The following is a 17,823-nucleotide window of genomic DNA, read 5'->3' on the forward strand; positions in this document are numbered from 1 at the left end:
GTCTTTCTGTTTTTGGCCCTTTCTCCGTTATTTTAATACCTTTATTCCCTTAATGTATATTGTGGAGATGACTGGAGAAGAATAAAAGACCAAAAAAAAAAAAAAAAGAAAAGAAAAAAAGGTATATACAAAGAACAAAGTTACTTGTTAGTATCATTACTCTAAGAGTAGCTATTTTTATCTTGAGACTCATTCGCCTGTTTCTTTGCTTATTGTTTTTTTTTTTTTGTTTTTTGTTTTTGCTTTTTGTTGTTATTGTTGTTGTTTGGATCTGCGGCTAAGAATCAAATCAATAACTAGACTGCTTTGTCATTTATTGTCATGACACACATGTGATAAACTAGTTTTGCGTGTATGTAATCTCATTTTCTACTCTTTGCGCGTGTCTGTACTTTATACTGGCCTGATTATGGGTTGTTTTGGAACCTTTGCTTTTATTTCTAGACAATTTGATAGGTGAGCTGTGTGTAAGGTTTGTTTGTCTGTGTCGTTGTATTTGCATCATCTATTATGCCATGGATTACTTTAGCATTTTTTATCGGTTACCTTGTCGATTAGTCTATATATAGTTTAAATGTAAGTTATTGTAATGTTTGTCCTACTTTCATGTATATATCTGCACTTATTTGTTAGTAATTGGCCGTGCTCCTTTAACTCAGTGAACGTATAGCAATGCGTGTAATTTTGCCACATATTATATCATCAAGTTGTGTAAGCTAATGTCATTTAAGTTCATGTTATCTCATCAACAAAACAACTACGTTTTTCTTGTTTGCAGGTATGGTGATGGTGACTACTTGAAGATTTTCAATGATAACAACTATACCGTGGGTAAATACTGTGGGTTGCAGTCTGGATTGAATATAACTTTCACTGGACGCTATGCTGTGCTAACCTTTCACTCAAACGACCGTGTCACGCGCAGAGAATACAAGTTAGATTTCTCCTTTTTCTCTCCCGGTAAGTACAAAGAGTCGGACGAAATTTTATCGAAACACTCTCCAAAGTAAAATTCAATTTATTCAAGCATTGTTTGTCATGATAAATTATAATTCACCGATTATAATCTACGCGCTACTATTGAAAAAGAAAAAAAAATAGTCGAGTGGTATTAAATTAAGCGCGTTTATTCAGCAAATACACCCCTCAGGCGGCTACCTTATCAGAAACCCTAAAAACGTTAACTATATATTACTGTAAAGCTAATAAGCTGCAAAATCTGAAAATAATGCTTTCGTTTTTGTAGACATTCAAAGCACTGATACCCAGAACTTTCATTGTGTGGTTTGACTGCATTAATTATCAGCTACTTGACTACCTTGCCTGAGCAAATGTCTAGTGGTTGTGAAGGCGTTATCACCGAAAATGAATGCTTGTTGGCTCTGAACGAGTTTAAAAATGGCAAACCTCCCGGCTCGGGCGGTTTCACAGTTGAATTTCATAATTTTTTTTGCAATGATCTTAGTAAAAACCTGATTCTCAGTCCTTCTTGAAGAAATTCATCAGGCTTGTAGAAGATAAACCGTCGATTTGAATGTTCTTACATCATAGCCGGTCTTATATTAACGTCTTACTAATGCTGACAGTTTCGATGACTGTCAGCCATCTTTATCAAAACTTGAAAAACATGAAAAGTGTCAGAAGCCTTAAATAGCCTTCTGAAGGTTTTAATTATTGCGATAAATGCGTAAACTCACTCTAAAGACATGCCCTCCCCCCCCCCCCCCCCCTGGTTTGAGGATGGAGAGCACTTGTGTCCATATGGGAGAAAGCTGATAGGCTCCCTCGTCCCTGTTCATAGTAGGAGTGTTCGATGTAATACATATGCTTTCCTTAATCCATCGCTTAAACTTGTCGCTTTCCTGCTCAACTATTTCACTTGCTTGGACACATGTGATTTCCATCCCCAAACCAGGGAGGAGGGGGGGGGGGGGGGGGGGGGCGTCTTCAGAGTGACTGCGCATTTATCGCAATAATAAATACCTTCAGAAGCCTATTTAAGGCTTCTGACACTTTTCATGTTTTCCAAGTTTTGATAAAGATGGCTGACAGTCATCGAAATTGAGGTTCAAGGTTCATTTATTTCACACTATTTACACAACATTAACATAGAAAGTTAAATATTACAACAGCATTGATAAGACGTTAATATAAGACTGGCTATGATGTAAGTACATTTAAATCGACTGATTCTCAGTCTTAACTATGCTTTTGAGAAAGGTGAACTTTCAATTTGTCAGAAAAGAGGAATAAGTTCTCTCCTTCCAAAAAAGAACAAACCTACAAACAATTTAAACAATCTACGTCCAATCTCATTGTTAAACACTGATTACAAAATTGCTGCTAAAGTCTTGGCCAAAAGACTCGAGAAGCTACTTTCTTTCATTATCTCACCCAAATCAAACTGGATACATTAAAGGGAGATTTATAGGCGAAAATATCAGGTTAATTAGCGATCTGATTGACTATACCAAGGGAAAAAATATTCCAGGCGTCGCCATTTTTTCTTGATTTTCGTAAAGCGGTTGATTCCGTCGAATGGGACTACATTGCCAAGGTGCTTGATATGTTCAAGTTTAAGGATGTTTTCAAACGCTGGGTAAGGGTTCTTTACACTGATATATCCAGCTGCGTTATAAACAATGGTTTCGCGTCACCTTTCTTTAAGCTCAAACGTGGCGTAAGACAAGGCTGTTCACTGTCTGGGTTGCTCTTTGTCTTAGCTATAGAACTGCTTGCACACGCAATAATGAATGACCCGCTGATACAGGGTATTTCTGTTGATAAACAAGAAATAAAATTATCGCAGTATGCTTACGATACGACAGTTTTCGTTAGAAACACCTCCTCTGTTGAAGCGCTGCTCCGCCTTCTGGATAAGTTTTAAAACTATTCCGGTCTAGAAATCAATGCACATAAATCGGAGCATTATGGTTAGGCTCGTGGAAAGATCGCCGCTGGACAAACCTTTCGGCTTCAAGTGGCCCAAAGATTATGTCTATGCCCTGGGAATTTATTTTTCAAACGTTGCTGATCTTGTATATAAGCTTAATTTTTACGTAAAACTGGAGAACCTAGAAAAAGTCCTTAACAGCAGGAAAAGTAGAGTGTTTACTCTATGTGGAAAAATTAACATTATCAAAACTCTTGGCTTATCAAAGCTTATTTTCAGCGCTTCAGTTCTTCCCATTCCTGAAAATTTTGCCCATGAAGTAAACAAATTAACATTTAAGTTCCTGTGGGACGCTAAACCTGCGAAAATTAAGAAATCACTATTATTGGACCTAAAAAGAAAGGTGGACTAAAAATAATAGTTTTCGAACACATGAACAAAGCTTTAAAATGTGTTTGGATTAACAGGCTCACGAACGAAAACAGAGGAGCATGGAAATTAATTCCCGATGATGCAACTGTGCATCTAGGTGTTGCAATGCAACTACAGATTTAAAGAACTCGGCTTGAAGAATGTACCGCCTTTTTACGTAAGACTGTTAGAATTTTGGGAGGTCACACACTTAGCGGGTAAGGGTGATCTTAGTCCAAACGAAACAATCATCCGGAACAACAAACACATAAAAATTAACAAACATCTGTTTTTCCTAACGTGGTTTCGTAAAAGACTGAACAAAATCAAAGACCTAATGAATGACAGTGGTAATTTTTTTCCCTTTGAAGTTTTCTGTCGTAGGTTTGACGTTAAAGCTTGCTTTACAACACATTACGGCTTTAGAAATTCAATCCGTCAAAACTGGAACAATATCTCCAAATAATCTCGAGACCTTGTTGATTTAATTGCTAATTGACGCACTAACAACTCGAATCTTTCCTCTGCAAACCTGCTACAGGATATCGCTGACAGTAAATTTGTGTCACCTTCATCACAGTAAAAAATTCTTAATTCCGGTAAAGGAAATCTATCAAAGATATATCTTCTACCTTGGATAACAACCGAGGAAATTAAATTGCTTATGTTTCAGTTTAAAATTAATTCATAATAATGTGTTTACAAAGGACAGGCTTCTCAAAGCAAGTATTGTTCAAGACGATAAATGTTATTTCTGCAGGGAAAGAAAATCCTGAGACCTTTCCGTATCTGCTCTTTCACTGTCCGCTTACAGTAGCTTTTTGGAACGATTTTCAAGAATGGTGGCTTCGAAACATCCAGATTGAACTCAACCTCACTCCCGCTAAGGTTTTATACGGTGTGATAGACGATTCAAAGTTCTGTACGCTGCTCAATTTTGCCCTTCTAGTTGCCAAATTTTATATATATAGTTGCAGTCTAGATGACGAACACCTTTTCTTTCATGTCTTTGAAACAGAATTACGTGAAAAAGCTTGCATTGAATATGATATTGCCATGGGTAAAGGTTATCTAAAGCACTTCAAGATTAAATGGGAACCACTAATTCAAGACAAATTCATCGAAGAGTGGCCATTTGAGAGACCCCTTGAATCACTTTCCACTACTCTTTTGTTCTAGGTCTATTTTGTCGTTTTCTTTCGCTCGTTTTTTTTCGCTTACCTGTTCATTCTGCAACATTGTAATTAATTAACAATAAAAACAAAAAGTAGGGTGTGTGGATGGTTTGTTATCTAGGTAGTTGTTATGAGTGTAATGTAAGTAATTTTTGTAGTGTGATGTAAGTAATGTCAGTTATAAAATTGAATAAAAAAAAGTTGGTGGTGAAGATGCTGTTATTATTGTAAATATAGAGTACCGTAGTATAGTATAGTATAGTATAGTATAGTATAGTATAGTATAGTATAGTATAGTATAGTATAGTATAGTATAGTAAGCTTGTATTGTGAGTACGGTAATTACTGTAATTATTGCTATTAGTGTAAATTAGTGTTGGTAGTGTTTAGTATTGTATTATTAGTGTAACGTAATGCTTATAAAAATCACTTCTTCAAAAAAACTAATAATAAAAATGATAATAACTACCAGCTCACACAATAATGCAGATATTCCAACAAGCTAGACTATATTCTTCAGGAGATAATGGTCTAACGAAACGTGTCAGGCCTTTTCGATATTCCCATTGGGTACTTAGAAAATCTATTGTAAAGTTTGATAATTTAATATTTTTCAACGAGTCTCGCGCTGGGACGACGCAAAAAAGCTTTTTCAATTTTACGCAAGGGCCTGGATCCCTTTGGTGCATTAGTGTGTGACAAACATCTTGCCGGCCAAATTTCGTTCAAATCTGGAAAATATATCAACCCTATTATATTCATTTAAATGGAGGGAATACTCGTAACATAAGCTTTGGGTTTTCGACCTCCAAAGATTTGCACAGTTTTCACACGCCATTACAGCAGATGTCAATGGGGTCTTGCCGCCGACCAATGGAAAACAACACAGGAAATCACTACAGAGACTGAGTTTTCTTTTTCTCATCACTATATTTGCATTTTTTTAATTTACTTTTGGGATCTAGGTTGTGTCCGAGCTTTTCCATTGTATAACGTTTCATAAAGAAAAAATTCCTCCGACCTTCGCGAGACTTTTTCTCAAGTATTTCACTCGAATCTAAAAAAACAAAAACAAAAATCAAAACAAAAAATACTTATAAGCCACAAAAGAAGCCTGAAGATGAGCCCGTTAGGTCACATCGATGGCAAATTAACCTTCTTAGCAGTTGTTTCCTGAATAACTCGCGCGGATTGAAGACTAATTTTTTTCCGCTTTCAGAAATTGTTAAATTAGCAAATGAATTTTAATGCTAAATAATTATAATCAACAACTTGTATTGCGTCTTTTAACATATAATGACCAAAGGCGCGTCACAGCATGGAAATTAAACTAGGTATGATAAATTAGAGTTATACTTGACATCAAAAGCTAACCTAAACAGATAAGTTCTCACTGAGGATTTAAAACAATGCAGCGATCTAGGTTTCTCTATGGCAAGAGGTAAAGCATTCTACAGTGTGGGAGCCGCGGCGACCAAAGACCTACCACCAAATTATAATAGCTACACCTTTCCGGGGGGGGGGGGGGGGGGGATTTTCGTAAAATTACATAATTTGAGCATGACTGATAGGCAGACTGTTTAATTATTGATATTAAATTACTGATATATTGAGGTGACCGATCAAGCAAAGTCTCATCACAAAGCTCGGAACGTTCTAGAATTACGTAATTTAATTTCCCAAAATAGCTATGACTGAACACTATAAGAACAGAAAACGAAACAGTTTAGTCGTTATATTGCTCGCTGCCCTATTGTCGCCGTTTAAGTATAAGTAAGGGCTAGACAATAAACGCGAGGGGTCTATGGGATATAGTGCCTCGAGCATAGATAGAGGGCCACGAGGGCGTACCCCGAATGGCACTTCTATCTAATGCGAGAGGCGCTATATCCTATATCCCAGGACACTAGCGTTCATTGTCTAATCGTCTTAGAACATTGTCACATCCGCGAAGAAACCGTAATTTATGGATATTATATTTATGATCGTATTTTAATTTTGTCATTCACATTTAGGAGTCACGTTGTTAGTTTGTTTTTGATGTCGCCGTGATGTTTCTTTCTATGGAGCTTTGTTTTTTCTTTGTTGTTTTAATGGCTCATTTGTTCCGCCTATGAATTAGTGTACAGAGCTTGAGGAACTTGAGGCCGTCCTTGCCATGCACTCAGAGTTACTTGCTCTTGATAGCGTAAACATATCCGAGTGCTTGGGGAATGAATTCGATAAAAAAGCATGGTTAATTTCCAAAAGCCTACCACAGTGAACGAAATTGAGCAAAGAGAAAGAGATAGAATTCCGACTCGACAAAGTACCGCGTGGTCAGTAAACTTGTATCGAGTCTGAGATGAATACCGAAACACGCAAATTGAAACCCTTAGAGATAAGTATAGGTCCGTTCCAGTTGATTTTGGAACCACCCCCGTGGAAGATGTAAATTACTGGCTTACAAGATTCATATTGGAAGTTCTGAGAGGTGATGGCAAGCCGTACCCGTACCGTGCTCTATATACTCATTAGCATACCTCACTGACCGACTATCACGTAAACGCGCAATCTGATTGGCCACACAAGTGCAGTCTATCGATCGATAGACGGCACCTGGAGCTGTTGAAATTAGCTTCCCCTTTGCGTTTTCGTGGATTTTGTGAAGAAGACGTACAAAACGTTTTGCAAAGTGTCACTTATTGGAATATGCCTATAAACAATTTCCGAAATAAAATGCTTTATTTAAAACAAACAAAGTTGTCCAAGAAAAGTAACAATTGCGGTTCTTGTTTTATTTTAGATTGGTTTTCAACCCAAAAAGAAATTACGATACCCATTGAATGACAAACCAAAGTCGTATTAACACGTGTTTGCAGAGGTTTTATGTGTCAGTGAGACAAACAAATGGCAAACCGTTTAAAGTTTTTTCACTTAAAGCGCATCCGAGCGGCCATTGATAGATATTTGAAGCAAGCACCTATTAACAAGCCGGGGTCTATCGTCCGTGATTATGAATTTAAGAAGGCAAATGATGCCCTAAATGCAGTCTGTAAAAATCTGATGAAAGAGGAAAAAAGTTCGTCCAGTTGTTTATAAAACTGCCACCATAAGCGAGCAATTGCAAAAGCTTTTTGAAAGTGGTCAACTGGGAAATGCAGATACAAAAGATCCTAAACAATTACAGCAAACCGCGTGGTTTTACACAAACCTGTATTTTGGGAGGAGAGGAAGAGAAAACCAACGCAGTCTTACCCCAAAGATGTTTATCCTCCACCAAACACCCCAGGGTTATGTGTTAAGCTACAAAGAGACTCTCCGGGGGCGGTTTTGTCGACAAAAAAACCACCAAGGCGGCGTAAACGACAACACCGACGAAGCAGACGGCAAAATATCTGTCAACTCTTTTCCAGAATTTGAAAATGAAAAGGACTTTGAAATTAAGCTTAGTTTGAGCTTAACATCATTTGCTCTTCTACGGTTTGCAAGTCTCTGAGACTGCACAATGTATGGCGAGATCACTGTGTAGCTTTGATGAATGAACTTTTGATTCTTTGAAAATGGGCCAGTTTGTCAGAGGGCGCGCGATTTAGCATGCATCATTGCATAAATGTATAAAAATTTATGAAATAAAAATATTTTTTTGCTTGATAGATCGGTCACTGAGGTATGCTAAAACAATTAGACGGCTCTATGCTCCGCTCTTCTTAGTATGCTCTATATAGATCATAGTAACGAGTAGTCATTTTACCCCACAATTTCCCTGTGCTTCAAAACCCTCGCCTCTTTGCATAATTTAAGACAGTTTGTGGGATATAGAGCACACAAATACTGGGCACTGATTGGCTGAGTGAATGTGAACAAGTTCTGATCAGAAGTTAGAGATTAATACTGAATAGAAAAATTCGTTGAAATCGGATGATCGTACAGTGCACGTGGTAATAAAAAAGCATAGTGAAAGACAACGCACAGTTTATCTCCAGGCACTTTGAGACGATTTTGTTGTTTACAACAAGAAAGAGGCAGGTAAAATGAAATGATAAAATAAGAAACACATGCAACTATTCTGAATTGCACTAAACACTGAACGCAACTATCACTACACTTGAATTTAAAATTATTCCTTGCAAAGTGGGAGAACTAATCAATTTAGTACTCCACTTGAGACACTAAAAAGTTTTACCAATTTAACCTTACACTAAGATCTGACACTGCAGAGCAACTCATAAATTCAACGTCACAGTCATTAAAGCTAAAACAAAATTTACCCTACCCCAACAAGATTTCATGTCCCTTTACAAGTGAGCGTTTCCACTAGAACAACAAGAAAATCAAAGGAAATGTTGCATTGTTTGTGGATTAAACTTTTGATGCTGAGCTTACTGGTAATGGGTAATCGGGGGCGGGCAAGATTGCTCCATCTTAACCGCTCGGGAAGCCAATCACAGCCCATGATTGGGCTCTTTCATTCTACTAGCTTTTTATGCCCTTATTCTTATTGTTTGTAGATAAATATTCTAGCGCTCTCGTGCAATTTGGCGACTTAGATATTCAAAGACGTTCACAACTGTATACTCACTCTGACCGAAATGGGCCAAATAATGTAAAATAGCTCAACTCTGGCTAAAAATGGGCTTCATGCCAGCTATCCTGTCATTCGATTAAGATAATTAATCTTTCACGAAAAGTTAACATAACCCAATATTTACTGGGATATGTTCTTGCAAATCGAGACAGATAAAGCGGCCATGAGCCATTTAAGCATGCCCCTAGAATAGCGAACGTTGAATTATCTCCTGATTGTTCTTTTAAGGTGAAATCATCAAGATCTAGCAATATCTCTTGATTGGTTTTTAATAAAACAATTATTCCACTCGCGCTTTATGGATATAAGATGATTATACGCTGTCATCTTATCTTAAACGCGCGTTTGAAAATAATTGTTAAATATATCCAGTTTAGTATAATTACTAAGGTGATTATAGAGATTCCGTTCATCTGATTAGTCGAGGATTGCGTCATATCCTACTAATAAATATATTTTTAGCCAAAGCCAAAGGGGAGCTCCAATATTTTTCATAGCATTTATAGAAATCTGGTTAGCGTATGAACGTAATAACCTTAATACCAGTTCCTCATCCCGTCTGCAGTTATATACATTTTTAGTGCATATGAAGCAAACTGCTTAAACAATAATAACAATGTTATACAAAGGGAAACATTTTTTTGAATGTTGATTTGCTTTAACAGAGGGCAATTTTCTCAACTTTCCTTTCCCCGAGGGCAAAATTTCTTACTCCTGATTGACCGAGCGGCGATAATACTCGCTCCTCATTGGCTGAGCAGGTCAGTTCTACATTTCATTAAATTCTTCATTTTGTGTCCAAAAACAACGAGTTCTTCCAAGTTCTTTGGAGTTCGACTGTTTAAGCCAGGTTTTTTTTTTGTACCACAAATACATGAAAATCAAGTGCTGCATTTAGACTAAGGAAAATCCTAAACGTTAAGTTTTCGTGTCTCTTACAAGAAAAGGCAACCGATTTTTCGATCAAAACTAGAAACTTGAGTCGGATTGACATTTGTTTAGCTGAGAAACTGAAATCAGTCATGGCGACTAAGAGCTTTAACCTCGCTACTTCTTCTTTCAACGAATGATAACCGAGCATAACAGTGCCCTTTTGATGGGAGGAAGGAGCAGGTCATATTCGGTGGAAGAAATTACTCCGTAAGTTTTTTTTTTAGATCCACCGTTTGCTATTTTTATCGATCTAATTTCGCGGATTTTCGAGCGGTAGGAAGCTTCACAGCGCAGGTGAACAATTGCTTGATGCTTGACATTAAGTTTTATTGTTGTCAGTTTACTCCTGAATTAAACTTATATTCTCTTTTTATTACATGTGTAGAATTTACAACTCAGTCAATATTGCTGCTACTAACATCTAGACAAACTTCAACAAGAGGAGAACACGGGAAAATTACTCTTGGTTGCTTGGCACAGATCTCAACGAGAGCCATGCGATGCGAACGAAACTAACCTAAACAAAGTGTTTAAAAATTAGTTTTTCGACTTATATTTGTTCTGTCGAAACGATTGAAGTATATTTGTGAAGCTTGAAACACATTAATAAGGAAAAATTATTGATTGTTGCGCGGAAACGCATTAGATTGAAGTAAGTGGTTAGCAAGTTACCTAAATTAGTAGGAGTTGCGTTCAAGTTATTAGAGAAAAATTCACCGTCGTTTGCACATGTTCTCCTCAAAACCTTAAATTAGGTCATTTCACGTTGCGTTGTAGTCTTGCGGAGGACGGCAAAAAAATCTACCAAAATTTAAAATGCTCGTTCGGAGCGATTTTTTTGCAGCGTTGTTGCTGCCGTCGTCGTTGCTTAACAGGGTTCCCAGACATATTAAAAAATGTTCGGAAACTCAAAACTGTGTCAATTCTGCTCCTAATTGGTAACAAATCTAGTCTCTAAATATACGTTAAGAAAAGGAGAATACAAAAAAAACTTTTTGGTGTTTGGTAGAATATTTCAGAGCTTTGAGTCTTGCGGTGCGAATGAAAAAACACGGCCACGGAACAATTTTTTTTTTTTTCAAAAATTTATCTCTTTCGAATATTGATGGTATCCAAAGCGAATAAAGCGTCTATGCTAAGCTATTTAAGAGTTCTACAAGTTATCATAACTGATCACGAACTGGTGATATTAGGCAAATGTGAGGCTTTTAAACTTACTTTTTACTGCTAGCCTACTCTAACTATATATATATATATATATATATATATATATAAAAGTAGCTGGACTACTCAATTTGAGGACATATGGAGTTTAATACAAACTTGTTTCGTAGATCAACGCGAGGTTGATCCACTCCTCAGTTAATCTCCATACACACTGAAGTATCGTTATAGGCTACATCAGCAATATGAACGCGTGACATTTGACCGTTAAAACGAAAATGTTTACAGATTTCAAAGATGCGCGAGCGCGCGCGTTTGTTTAACTATTGTATCTAAGAATGTATTTTCTTCGGTGCCTGCAGGTAGACAAGAGTTCATTACGCTTGTTTAAGGTTGCCATTTCGGGCTTACATATTATAAAGAATTTCTCTGCGATGCAGAGATTACATCGCTTCGAAATGTTAGTGTAGGCTCTGGCCTTTTCAATAATTTTCCATGTGATGGTAAACTCTTCTTTTCTTTTAACTGCCACAGGTATTTACTTAGCTCGGTGTCGTTCTTTCTTTTCTCGTTTGTAAAAGACTGCTGGTGGTTTCTCCATCGGGTTTTAAATTCTGTGGCAGTTAGTCCAACGTACGTCTCGATGTTGTCACTGGTGGCGACCTTTGCTTGATACACGATTTCTTTTACCAAGCATTCGCCTTTTAATGGGCAGTTAGCTTTGTTCCTACAGTTGCACGATTTGGGGACTTGGGTTTGTTGAGGCTGGTCGGCTTTCTTCAAGAAATTATTGTTGTGTCCGTCTATTATTTGTTTTAAGTTTGGCATGCAGCTGTAGCTTAATTTGATGGTGTTTCTATTAAATATCTTCCTTAATTTGTGATTGGCTGGAAAGCACCTGTCGATCAGGCTAATAAACGCCCTTCCTATGTTGGTTGTCACATTCTTGTTGTACGGTGGGTTAAACCATATGATATTTCGACGTCTACTCCTTCGATCTGGTGTTCTTTCCGATGCCTGTTGGTACTTAAGGTTGTAGGAATAACCGCTCTTTAGTAATGCTTCCTGATATGGGGGTGCTGCTTCTTTGAATACATCTTCATCATACGAGATTTCGGACAGCCTTCTATTTATTGATTCCGGGATATTTCTGATTATATTCGGCGGGTGGTTAGACTTGCTGTGTACATAGAGTGGGGTGTTTGCTGGTTTTGAATATGGCTTAAACTTTTCAGTGTTCAAATCGAGGGTCACGTCGAGGAAGTTGACGATTTTCTTGTTCGCTTCAATAGTAATTCTTAGTTCGTTTTTGGCGAATATTTTGCATATTTCTTTCTTCACATTTTCTATTTCCCGTGGGGTCTGTTTGAGTATAGCGAGTCCGTCGTCACGGTAAAGGCCGATATCAATGCCAGGAATTTGCTTGAGTTGGGAGAGGAGGTAACAACCGACCAATTCGCACGTCTCCGCCCCATCGTAGCTTCCCATGGTGACGTCGAAGAGTGTGTTTGAATTTCTCTTTTGCCATGGGTTTCCGTTGCTGAAAAGGAGTGATTGTTTGGCCTGTATAATGGTATGACGGTCATCGGGTGAGATAGACACGTAATTGGATGCGAAGTCTAGTGCGCGCTTGAGCAGTAATTCGGATATCGAGGGGTAGAATTCAACAACATCGAAACTGATAAATGCCGAGGTACGCTTATTCGGTAAGTTCTTGTACCATGCTAACACAGAGGACGTGTTCTTCCGCTGGTTCACGTTTGTGGCATTTACAAGTTTCTTGTTTATTTTCTCAAGGATTTGCTTGCTTATTATGCCTATCTCCTGCTTCGATGGGTTGATCAATCGGCAAGTAGGTTTGTTGACAAAATTATCCTTATGGTCTTTTAGTGTAACAAATGCTTCTTTCGTAGCCGTTGCCTCGACCCTGTCATCTATGTTAAGTTTCTTGGTGATTACTTTTGCTTCGGCGTCAATTACGCGTAGTTGTCCATTGTCGGCTTTCTTGTAAGTTTTAGTTATGTTTGCGTCTAGCATTTCAGTGTATTTTGCGGTTTCTAGTTTGTAAAAGTTGGTAGATTTATCGGCCTTGACAAATAGGCGGTTGTCGTTTTTAACTGATTTAATGTCTTCATCTAGGTCTTTTTGGAACTGGCAGTTAATATCCTTGAATTTGATGTTGTGGATAATAGCTATCATACCTTGCTCGAAAGCTTTCATCTCTTCAATGGCGGGTGGGCAGTTCTTGGTCTTGAAGCCGAAAGTTTCTTTCGCGGCAGTTTGTTCTGTGTTTAAGAAGTGGGCAGCTTTCCATCTCATCCTACATAAAAACTGTTCTGTCTTGTCGATCAATTGCGTGATGTAGGTCTTTCTCGCTGCCACAGGGATGTTCTTCGTTGAGTAGTTGAACGATATGCGTTCCATGTATGGTTCTTCGGTAAGACAGTGCTCAACTATTAGGATAATTAATATATATATGCAAGTCTGCGTGTTTACAAATATGCGCCGCGAATGGCGAATGAATTACACAAGTCCAACACAAAATGTTCAAAACAATTCATAACTCTAGGAATATGTCTCCTACAGAAATAGTTCTAGTCTCTAAGTAAACGTTAACAAAAGGAGAATATAGGAAAAATAATGTTTGATAGTGGTCCGAAATATGTCATTAAGCGCTTAAAATTAGAGCGTGTTTACAAATATGCGCTGTGAATGGCGAATGAATTACAAAATATGTCATTAAGCGCTTAAAATTAGAGCGTGTTTGCAAATATACGCTGCGAATGGCGAATGAATTACACAAGTCCAACACAAAATATTCCAAACAATTTATAACTCTGGGAATATAGAAATAGAAGGAAAATGCAGAAAAAAAATTGTTTGGTTGTGGCTCAAAATATTTCAGTGAGCGCTTAAAATTAGAGCGTGTTTACTAATATAGGATGCGAAAGGCGAACGAATTACACAAGTGCAACGCAAAATGTTAAAGACAATTTATAACTCTGCGAATATTTCTCCTTAAGAAATAATTCTAGTCCTTAAGTAAATGTTACCAAGAAAAGAATACAAGAGAAATTAATGTTTGGTTGTGTGTTTATTAATGTGCGCTGCGAATACATTTGTAATACATATTAAGTCCAACACAAAATGTTCAAAACAATTCGTCACGGTAAATAGCTCTGTGTATGTTAAAAGATAATTTATCCACGAATATTTGTCGAATGGCAACGACTTAAGTATTTGTGTTTAGTTTGAAAAATATGTTAAACGTGGATTATTACCGACAATTGTCTGCAAAATTGTATTTAATTTCTAAGCGACTTGCGAGTTGCTTACTCCCCGCATGTTTGTTTTCAACTGACATTTCCCCTGTTTGTTCGCCCACTCAGTTGCTTTCGGGTCTCCTGCTTTCTCGACATATGTCGTTTGTCGAAATATTTAACGAATACAACAATTAGTTTTCTTCGAAATTCTCGTTTCTTTTTCTGAAAGAAGTTGGCCATCCCACTTCCTACCGAAAGAAACCCAGGTTGCAGCACAGGGGTTAACTGTTTCATTTTACTTTGGATGACATGATGGAGCGAACGTACTTACCTTCGGTCGTCGGTCGCACGGAAGTGACGTCATAACCAACCCAAAATTTCTCGCCCTCACGGGTTTACCAAAATCTCTTAGCTATAGGGCTTCGCGCGCGCGCCTAATAATAATAACAATAATAATAATAATAATGTCATTTGAAATTTGGAAATACGTCATGTTTTCCAATCGGCAGCCAACTTGAAAGCGACAGCTATGTTTTCTCTATCTTAAAATACCTTACAAGAGCGTCTCCATTAAATTGAAAGCAATCCCTCCTGATAAGCAAACACTGCGAAAGTAGAGCAGTATAGGTAAAAATGATAAACTTTCGTTGACGAAAGAAGAAAGCAAAAAAGGGAAAATTTAAGTTCAGAGAACTAAATTTTCAGTAGTAGTAAGTCAAATCAAATTGCTGTCATATGACGTTTTAGCAGAAGATATGAAGATTTTTTTTTTTGAAATGATCCTGCATCTGATCCAATAATCCACAGGGCGAACCCAATACATGAATTAGAGCTAATTAGCATATCGTTTACTTTTAATCTTCCAGATTGCAATAATTACTGCATCAGTTCCTATGGATACAGACCGCGACAAGGATACCAAGTTGAGAATATATATGACTGCACGGAGACACGATTGACGCCCGACTTCCTCAAGTGCCTTCCAACAACTGCTACAAAGCTGTACGATTTCTCTTTTCTCGTCGAAGGAACATCTTCTTATTAGCTTTTAAAAATTAATTTGTATGTAAAGTGAATCTATTTAAAGTTCTCCTGAGGGAAATTTAACTGCACTCAATAAATTTCAGGACTTAAATTCTTCAATTCTAGCCTTAATTACCAAATTGCCTTTTAAATATCTAGCTTTAATTTTCCATGGAGACTCCATTGATATAACATGACTTAGGTTATTTATGAAACGCCGTTTTTATGTGGAAATTTGGCTTAATCTTGAACAGGATTTTACGTGACACTGGGATCAAGGATTTACCTCTGGGAACTTTCCGTCATATGGAAGCCCTTAAATATCTGTAAGTAGGTGGGAAAATGGGATGACATGAAATATTGTAGTCATCTGTTGGAATAACTTACCAACTAAATTAAGAGTCTAAATAGAACAGACTCTCGCAGCTATTTACGCAACTTAAGCAGTTGCAAAAAGAAACCCTGAATCCAATACTACACGGGTAGGTTTAACTAATTAACTAATTAATTAATTAAAATAATAAGAAAAAGGCGGCTCGACATCGTTCATTAGTCATCTTTTTTTTATGTTAAAAATACAGACAAGTTTTAGTTTTGCCAGACAACGTGGAAAGTTAATTGAGTTGTTTAAAGACCAGCCCTGACAGAATGAACTGCATTGATTTTGAAATCAAATCATATCCTCGCCTGCTTGAAACGTATTGTTAGACCTTGTGTCTGATCAAATTTGAAGACGAGTTGGCATTTTCCAAACAATAAAGGCTCATCAAGAATGGTCAAATATGTTTACAAACACTTTTATCGTCACGGAATACTCCACTCAAAACTCCACTCGAAAAGCATAAAAATACCGGGGGTGATCGTCCTACCATTTAGAGGCGTAAATTTGTGAGTTGGTACAGCTGAATTGGTACGCAGAATGACCGCTGTTAGACGTATGGCGATACTTCAAGAATATTGTGTCAGTAGATTTTTCCAACTTTTGCGGGAAATACACGGAAACTGCAACAGAAACGCACGGGGGAATTTCAGTCAAATGGGAGCACTCGCTCGTAGAAGGAGACTGTCACTTCTCAAGGTGGTACCAAAGATCTAAACCACGAACTGGACAGAACCTCAGCAACAGAACGAGAAAATGGTCCAACAGAGCTTTATTCTGACTCACTTGTAATTCGAAGAAACATTGTACAACAGGGGCTTTTATGCGCTTGTACATTAATTGTTTTTTACAAGGTGCTATACGCGTGTCAATACAACTAAATAAAAAACCATTAAGAGAGGAACAACAGTCTTTGTAGATATAGCGAACTAAATTAAAATTGTCACTTTGTCCTCAAGATTGTGGATCCAGCTTGGAAACTAATTCCAGCGGAAAACGCCTTTCTGAATACACTACATTACAACCAGGAAATCTTGATGAATCCTACGACTAACGAACAGTTGCGAGTACACTGTTCCGGAGATACCGAGAACTTTTCATTAAGTACATCTATACCTCCAACGAGAACCAATTCGACAAGGAAATAACAGGACAGCTGAATATGCTAGCTGTAAATTAATCGTATAGAAGCTATCTACTTCTAAAGTAATCGAAACGCGCTCCAATAAAAAGAATACATAAAAAGAATACACTATATTACAACCAGGAAATCTTGATGAATCCTACGACTAACGAACAGTTGCGAGTACACTGTTCCGGAGATAACGAGAACTTTTCGTTAAGTACATCTATACCTCCAACGAGAACCAATTCGACTAGGAAATAACAGGACAGCTGAATATGCTAGCTGTAAATTAATCGTATAGAAGCTATCTACTTCTAAAGTAATCGAAACGAGCTCCAATAAAAAGTAATTTTAAACTTAACGAATTAAAGAAAGTAATTATTGGCTTAAGTTTAGTACAATACTTCCAAATCCTCAAGGTACAAAAGAAATGCTAATTTAGCTTTATACAAGTTGTTTACATTGTGCTTCCGTTGGTTTTCTAAAGTTACAGAGAACAAGAATCATGCAGCGAATATCTTAAAGCAAACTAACTTCTTGCAGCGAAAGCGAAGAAATATTTGCAAGAAGACCAAACTCCTTTCTCTTTAAGATTAAATATGGTTTAATTACGGACAATCAACCTGTAATGAATAGCCCATTATTTTCTTCTGCAGGCTTATTATTTGTTTGTGCTACGAACAAAATTCTGTGCGAAATATTAAGCTCCTAATTCCGTGCAAACTTGCGAATTCCCCCGTAACAATATTGATCAAAAGATGTGGCGAGGACTATACTTTTCAATCACTGATGAATGAGATTATTTTCCTTTTAGGATGTTTTCAGCAATTTCCGACGATAACGGCAGTCAATTTCTTATGGCCGTTTTTCAGCCATTTTCGTCTCACCC

General features: G+C 37.3%; 1 protein-coding gene across 1 annotated transcript; it reads left to right on the forward strand.

Annotated features, from left to right (window-relative positions):
- The first annotated feature begins 83 nt into the window (after nucleotides 1–83).
- LOC146459294 (exoskeleton protein RP43-like) lies at nucleotides 84–17,280 on the forward strand. Its single transcript, XM_085089701.1, has 2 exons — nucleotides 84–960; nucleotides 15,273–17,280. Exons 1-2 carry the CDS (start codon nucleotides 720–722, stop codon nucleotides 15,449–15,451), a joined length of 420 nt encoding a protein of 139 aa, XP_084945827.1. The 5' UTR covers nucleotides 84–719; the 3' UTR covers nucleotides 15,452–17,280.
- Nucleotides 17,281–17,823: the final 543 nt, after the last annotated feature.

This window comes from Pavona decussata, unplaced genomic scaffold (assembly GCF_977016875.1).
Source record: "Pavona decussata unplaced genomic scaffold, jaPavDecu1.1 SCAFFOLD_221, whole genome shotgun sequence".
NCBI lineage: Eukaryota > Metazoa > Cnidaria > Anthozoa > Scleractinia > Agariciidae > Pavona > Pavona decussata.

Coding starts and splice junctions, on each gene's coding strand:
- LOC146459294 (XM_085089701.1), top strand. CDS start 720: ATGTCATTTAAGTTCATGTTATCTCATCAACAAAACAACTACGTTTTT. Junction 961..15,272: donor TTTCTCCTTTTTCTCTCCCG/GTAAGTACAAAG, acceptor TTAATCTTCCAG/ATTGCAATAATTACTGCATC.